Source organism: Dipodomys ordii, unplaced genomic scaffold (assembly GCF_000151885.1).
Source record: "Dipodomys ordii isolate 6190 unplaced genomic scaffold, Dord_2.0 Scaffold23, whole genome shotgun sequence".
Classification (NCBI taxonomy): domain Eukaryota; kingdom Metazoa; phylum Chordata; class Mammalia; order Rodentia; family Heteromyidae; genus Dipodomys; species Dipodomys ordii.
The window spans coordinates 1355329-1363474 of record NW_012267239.1 but is presented as its reverse complement, the minus strand read 5'-3'; the positions used below and the strand labels follow the sequence as shown (position 1 = coordinate 1363474).

Sequence of the window (8146 nt, the reverse complement as noted above, 5' to 3'; positions counted from 1 at the left end):
CGCTCTACCACTTGAGCCACAGCACCACTTCCGGTTTTTTTCTTTTTGCTTATGTGGTGCTGAGGAATCGAACCCAGGGCCTCATGCATGCAAGGCAAGCTCTACCACTGAGCCACCTTCCCAGCCCATAGATTTCTTGATTATAGACATTCTATGAGAGTGAGGTAGAATCTCAATGTTGCTTTGATTTGCATTTATTTTATGGCTAGAGATGTTGAACATTTTTTATGTGTCTATTGGCCATTCTTATTTCCTCTTCAGAGGAGTCTCTTTAAGTCTTTAGCCCACTCATTAATGGGGCAGTTGTTTCTTTGAGAATTTGTTTTTGGGGGATTTAACTTTTTGAGTTCTAAGTATGTTTTAGATATGAGACCATTGTCTATGGTATGGCTAGTGAAGATCTTCTCCCAATCTGTGGGATTCCTACTGATTTTACTAGCTATGTCCTTTGCCATGCAGAAGCTCTGCAATTTGATGCAGTCCCATTTGTCCAACCTTTCTTTGATTTGTTGTATTTCTGGGTCTTTATTAAGAAAAATTTGGCCTGTACCAAGGAGCCCTAGAGTTTGTCTTATTCCTTCCTCTAATGTTTTCCGGGTGTCTGCTTTTATATTGAGGTCTTTGATCCATTTGGAATTGATTTGGTGCAGGGTGACGTATAAGGATCTAACTTTAGTTTTCTACAGGTTTTCAACCAATTTGCAGACAATAAACTTTTCTTTCTTTGTTCTACATGACTGTGTCCGTTTGGTTTTCTGGGCTGGAACTTACAGTAACACTCATTTCACTCTCCTTTGACACAGTGAAGTTTAGCCAAACTGATTTTACTTCAGTGTTGGGCCATATTTTTTTTTCTGGTCCTCGGCCTTGGACTCTGGGCCTGGGCATTGTCCCTAGCTCCTTTCCCTCAAGACTAGCACTCTATCACTTGAGCTACAGTACCACTTCCAACTTTTCCTATGATTAATTTGAGATAAGAGTCTCATGGACTTTCCTACCCTGTCTGGCTTTGAACTGCAATCCTAAAATCTGAGCCTCCTGAGTAGCTAGGATTACAGGGGTGAGACACCAGTGCCTGGCTGGACCCTATGTTTGTTTTAGTAATTGAATAACAGAACTAGTTCTTGACTTGTGTTTCACAACACTATTGTAGAAAAAAAAGAAGGGAAGGAAGGAAGGAAGGAAAGAATGGAAGGAAGGAAGGAAGACATTCTCAGTTAAGGGCAGCTCAAATTTGTAATCCTTATTACTTGAGAGAAGGAGGATATGGGGATTGAGATGAAGGCCACCTGGGTATAAAAGTTCTTAAGACTTCATTTCACTCAGTGTTTGTGTGCAATGGCACACAACTGTTATTCCAGCTAAAGGAGAAGCACAATGGCTGTGAGTAGCAGTGTACACTGTTAACTCCAGCAACACAGGAAGCACAGGTAGGAAGATCACAGTCCAGACCAGCCTGGACATTAAGTGAGACACTATCTCAAAAACAGTGGTGGCAAAAAGGGGTTGGAGGTGTGATTCAAGTGATAAAGTATCTGCCTAACAAGTGCAAGGCTCTGAGTTCAGTCCCCAGTAATACAAAAAGTATATACATCTTTCAGTTCTAAACTCATAAGATTCTCAGTGAGAAAGGTATTTCTTTTATGAGTCATGAAGAAACAAAGATGAGCTGGAAAGCAGAGGAATAGGCCCTTATCCCTAATTTATTCTGAAACCCCATATACTCCAAGTATAAACGTAGGTTCAGAACTAATCCCTGGCACAATGGCTCATGCTTTTAATCACAGCTACTCAGAAGGCAGAAATCAGGAGAATTGTAATTCATGATTAGAATGGGTTAAAAGTTACTGAGACCTTATTTCAATCAATAAGCTGGGCATGGTGGTGTGGTGTTGTATGCCTGGAATCCCAGCTAGATGGAAGGGTATAGGTAGGAGGCTTTCAGTCTAAGGTTGACCTTGGGCAAAAATACAAGACCATATCTGAATAATGACTAAATTGAAAAGGACTGGGGTCTAGCTCAAGCAGTAGTTTTTCCAAGAAGTGCAAGGCCTTGAGTTCAAACCTGAGTAATCCCAAAAAAAGGGACTATCTTAATTATTTATCATTTCCTTTATCTCTTCCAACTTACCTGGAATAAACTATATCTGCTGAATTCAAAGTTCATAAAAGACTGATTATCATAAATTAATGTCCATGAGTCATGCCACTCACATACCCAGTTAGAAAAGTCTGTTGGTGGCTGGGTGTCCATGGCTCATCCCTGTAATCCTAGCTACTCAGCAGGCTGAGATCTGAGGATCATGGTTCAAAGCCAGCCTGGGCAGGAAAGTCCATGAGACTCTTATCAATAAACCATGAGAAAACTGGAAGTGGCACTGTGGCTCAAATGATAGAGTGCTTATCTTGAGCTGAATAGCTGAGGGACAGCACCCAGGCCCAGAGTTCAAGCCCCACCGCCAACAAAGAAAAAAGAAAAGACAAAAGAAAAGGAAAGTATGCTAGGACTGTTCACATAGCTCTCTTCACAAAAACACATGGCTCAGCTCTTCGTTTCCATAGGGTCCCATCATGGTTCTCTCCTACATCCTACCTCATGTGTTCATTTGAACCTGTCTTTGCATTTTCCATATCTGACATGCTCTTTTATTGTAAACTCTCTACATATATGATACACAGAATTTAAAGTGGCAATTTATGTACCAAAACCCACAGCTGAGCTAAATTATAAAAATTTTCACTCCATCAGTCAAGCTGCTCACTTCTAATACTGAGGATTCTGCCATATTGGTTTTTTTTTGTTTTTTGTTTTTGTTTTTTGGTCATGGGGCTTGAACTATGGGCCTGGGCACTGTCCCTCAGCAATTCTGCTCAAGGCTAGTTCTCTACCACTTAAGCCACAGCGCCACTTCTGGTTTTCTGGTGGTTAATTGGAGATAAGAGTCTCACAGCCTTTCCTGCTGGGGCTGGCTTTGAACCACGATCCTCAGATCTCAGCCTCTTGAGTAGCTAGGATTACAGTTGTGAGTCACCAGCACCTGGCCTGCCATGATTTTTGCTCATTGTGTTTTTGGACCTGCACCTGACTCTCATAATGGGAATGAAATTGTTTCCTTATCTAGGCAATTGCAAGGCTAGAATAGTATTCACAGGTTGGGATAAGATTAGTAGAAGATGGCATCACTTACCTGTGATGGTGTAAACAGCAGTGATAGCCAAGAGGATAAAGATGGCCAGGTAAAGGTCCAGTCCAAAGGCCAACTGGATGAATATAGCTCCAGAGAATATGTTGGACTAAAAGAAGAAAGGGTGGGAAAGAAATATATTCCAGGCCTCTGTTTTCTCTGCTTCCATGTCTATTCTCCCTCCTTTTCTAGATAGATCTTTACTCACTCTCTGAGACTTTATTTAGATGTACCCACAACAATATCTCCCATAAAGCCTAAAAGAACACTTCACTCACTTTTTTGTATTCTAAAAGGAGCTAGTTCATTGCTCAATTAAGGCATTTATTGAATGAGGTGACATGAGTCAAGAACTCTTTCTGTATATATGGTTTAGAGAGGTTTGATAATTGCTTGGGTGTTGAAAAAATGCATTTTAATTTTAGAATTTTTGCAGAAGGATTACAATTATATAAGTCAGGTAGAGAATACTTTTCTTTTTGGACAATATCATACCCCTTCACTTGCTCTCTCCCAGTTTTCACTCCCATCCCCACCCAAAAGTTATATAGTTTATTTTCAACATAGTGTCTAGTGAGTACCACTTCTGCATATGTTCACCCTTTGTCCCTTCATTTCTGTGTCTCCCTTTGTACTCTCAAAAACATATAAATGAGCAAACAGATAAAAGGGAAGAAAACAAAAAAAGCAAAACAGAAGAAACCTTTTGTTTCATTTCCTGGAGTTCATTTAATAAATATTATTTTGTATGATCAGATGCACATCTGATCATACAAATAGTACATCTGATCATACAGAAAGGCATGTGCCTTTCTGATCCCCTCCCAAGAGTATCCAAAAACAGCATTCTTGAAATTAAAATTTTTGTCCTAAAGAAGTTTTAGGATTATGAATACTTTTCAGTTCCTACAACCACATAAAAATTATGTCTTTTTCAAAAGATGATTTTTTTCTCTGTTCTGGAAAATCTTGAACTACTGAGGATGTTTTTTTCCTACCTGGAATTTACACACACCCTTCTCAATTACAAGAAGTCCCTAAAGTTCCTGAGGCTCAGGGATTTTGTCCTAGGTCATCCAGGTAGAAAGTGGATCTATGTAGTTTGATCCTGAATTCACCTTGCTATACTGCAAGTGTGAGATTTTTTCTTAATAAAATACGTTAGGAAACACTTGGAAATATAGACAAATCATCCTGGGATGATAGTAATTGTCATGGCATTATTTTGAACCTCCATGAATAATTTGTATGTAAGCCAAGGTAAACAGAGGCATTACAGTCAAATAAATAGAATACAGATAAATGGATAAATAGAAGGATAGGTTGGTACGAGAGAAGTTGGAATTATTTTGCCTTTGGTAGAATGCTGAATGCTGACTGGTAACTAGGAAGGAATTCTGAAATTGAAAAAATTGTAATTGAGCAACCATCACAGCACAGATTGGATCAGGTGAAAATCATCTGTGAATGCTAAATCTGGTGGGAAGTTTTAAAGAGGATTAAGGTATTGAGATGACTGAAAGTATCTCATCGTAGACTACAGATAGTGACAGAGGGGAAAATAGTTATTTTATACTGTAGAAACAGGGCCAAATCTTGACCAGATAATCAAAATTAATATTACTTTTAATGAACAGATAGACAATGGATACTTCCTATATGGGATAGATTGAATAGAACACAACTCTATGTATGTATTATTCCAGCCAAGAATGTGAAATACAAACCCAATCAGTAGGAAACATCAGAAAAATCTCAAATGAAGATTATAAACCTAGCAACTAAATGTAATCCCTGACTCTCAACTGCACCCAATACTGGAGAAAATGTGAAAATGGGCATAACTGAATCAACAGATACATTTAGGAATAGAAATTCATTAGTTAAAATTATTATATCAATGTTACTTTTATGAAAATTGCTAACTTTGTTGTGGTTTTGCAAGAAACTATACCTATTCCTAATAACAAAAATAATAATGAATAATGATGAATATTTTACAACTATCTTAATAAAGGTCAAGTCAGGTAAAAATCACTGGGTTAAATAAAATAAAAGATGATATCAAGTCTGGGAATTCATTTACATAAAATGATTTGGAGTTAAAGGGAGATGGTATGTATTACAATTTCAAATTGTTAAAATGAGAGAGAGACAGAGAAAAGAACAAAAAGAGGAGGAATGAAAAGTAAGGGAGTGGAATGAAGCAGGAGAGGAAGCGGATGGAGGGAGAAAGAGGAAGAACAAGAGGAATGAAGGTCTGAATTGGGAAGGGACGAAGTGAGGTAACTGTAGAATGTTTTTATAATACAATGTTCTATAGCAATGAAAACAAGTAAGTGTAGCAATAATATGATGAATCTTACAAACACAACCCTGACTAAAATGAGGTAGGAAACAAAATAAGTTCTTTGGTTATGCTGCTATTAAATTAAAAAAAAATCATCTCAAATAAACTCCCCCAAAAGCCCGAAGTGGAGCTCAAGTGGTAGAGCGCTAGACTTGAGCAAAAACAAAAACAAAAAAAGCCCAAAACAAACAAAACTCAGGGACAGCACCTAGGTCCTGAGTTCAAGCCCCAGAACAGGCACAAAAAAGAAATTAAAGAGGCAAAACTAAGTTCAGGTGTTAGCAATGATTTAACAGGAAAGAGGAAGCAGTATTTATAATGTCTAACAAAATCTTTGTAAGCCTCTCTTTGGATAAAGAATTCATATCCTATGGGGAAGGGAGAGTACAAAAGAAGAAAATTATGACGTATGAATCTGAATACTTTATATGCATGTATACAGAAAGAATAATAAAGCCCATTAAAATTATTTCCCAAGGGGGGATGGGAATAAGAGGGAGAAACAAGGAGTAAATTTGATCAAAGTGAATAACAAGCATATATGCACAGAACCTCTTTTTGCAATAAACATATAGTAATAAAAATGTCAACCACAGAACTTTTAGATGAATAATCTGTCATTGAATCTCAAGGAGCTAAAAATAAACAATTTCAACTTCAGTGGAAATAAAGAACTAAGAGAGATCAGAGTAGAAATAATTGAAACAGAAACTTGAAAGATGGTCCAAAGCCTGGTGTCAGTAGCTCATGTCTATAATCCTAGCTACTCAAGAGGTTTGATGCCAGCTGGGTAGACAAATCCAAGACTCTGTCTCCCATTAACCACCCAAAGCCAAGGCCAGTGAAGGTGTGGCTCAAGTGGTAGAGTGCTGCCTTCAGTGAAAAAGCTAGGAGATTGCATCCAGGCTCTGAGTTCAAGTGCTAGTATCAGTGCACGTACCAGTGCATGTGTGTGTGCGTACACACACACACACACACACGCACACACACACACACACACACACACACACACACACACACACACACACAGAGGGCAATATAAAAGATCGATGAAGCCAGGGGCTAGCTCTTTAAAAAGATAAACATTACTGACAAATCCTTGGCTAGATTAATTGTGAGATTGTGAAGAATTATTCAAGAAAATAAAATCAGGAAGAAAAAGGAAACATTACGTACGGGCACCATAGACATCTACAATCATGTGGCCATACTTCATAATTTATAATGTATTTCAAAATAGAGGAACAAAATTAACATTTTTCTAACACAAAGAAATGATAAGTGTTTAGAAGATGCTAATTATTCTGATTTTTATTTTTGAAGACTGTATATATAGTATCAAAATATTACATTGTCTTTCATAAATATATATATGCCAGTCCTGAAGCTTGAACTCTGGCACTGTCTCTGAGATCCTTTTTTTCAAGGCTAGCACTCTTACCTTGTGAGCCACACTACCATTTCTGGCTTTTTCTGTGATTAATTGGAGATTAGAATGGCATGGACTGTCCTGCCTGGGGTGGCTTTGAACTGTGATCCTCACATCTTAGCCTCCTGAGTAGCTAGGATTTCAGACAAAAGTTATCAGTGCTCAGCTACATACCATTATATATTAATTTAAAAGGAGAATGATAGATAGTACAGCAGGAATCCATTTAAAAGTAGAAACCTAAATTACCTTATTATAAATTCCTTGACTCTTACTTTGTAAGTTACCATCAAGACATTACATACATGCTTTAAAAATTATCTGTAAATGCCCGATAGGAAATGTACTCATTACCTTACTCAGGTACCTAATCCTTCTGTACAGTATCTTCACAATAAAAATATTTAAAAAATATCAGTAAGTAGCTTATATATGAATTACTGTATTATTGTGGCAAAAAATTATTGAGGCAAAGAAGTTATAACATTTGAGTCCTTATCTTGGGGTTCATATCACCTAACATCAACTTATCTGTTTCTGCTTGTCTCAGACATGTATTAGTTATTGCAAGTAAAGGAAACCATGGGACCTATGTTTTTTGGGCCTGGCTTACTTCACTTAATACAATTTTTCCAAGTCTTTCCATTTCCTAACAAATGGGGCAATGTCATTCTTTCTGATGGAGGCATAGAATTCCATTGTATATATATACCACATATTCTTGATCCATTCAGCTACTGAGGGGCATCTAAGTTGGTTCCATATCAGCTTTGGTAAATAATGCTGCAATCAACATAGTTGTGTTGGTAGCTTTAGTGTGGTCTTGTTTGTGATCATTTGGGTAAATGCCCAAAAGTGGGATTGCTGGGTCATAGGGGAGCTCTAGGTAGAGTCTTTTGAGGAACTTCCATACTACTTTCCAAAGTGGTTGAATAAGTTTACATTCCCACCAACAATGCAGTAGGGTTCCCTTCTGCCCACATCCCCTCCAGCATCTGTTGTTATTAGAGTTCTTGGTTATAGTCATTCTAACTAGGGTGAGGTGGAATCTCAATGTTGTTTTGATTTGCATTTTTTTTATGGCTAGAAAGGTTGAGCATTTCTTCATGTGTCTATTGGCCATCCTTCTTTCCTCTTCAGAGAAGTTTCTCTTTAAGTCTTTAGCCCACTTGTTTATTGGGC

The 8146-nt window shown here is 37.7% G+C and overlaps 1 protein-coding gene across 1 annotated transcript in view; it reads right to left on the bottom strand.

The window, feature by feature from the left end:
* Window positions 1–8146, bottom strand: part of LOC105984150 (low affinity sodium-glucose cotransporter-like) — a 61402-nt gene that overhangs the window by 42809 nt on the left and 10447 nt on the right. Inside the window, exon 6 of the mRNA XM_013014250.1 lies at window positions 3189–3294. Within this exon, the coding sequence (XP_012869704.1) occupies window positions 3189–3294 (106 nt within the window). The remainder of the gene's footprint in view (window positions 1–3188; window positions 3295–8146) is intronic.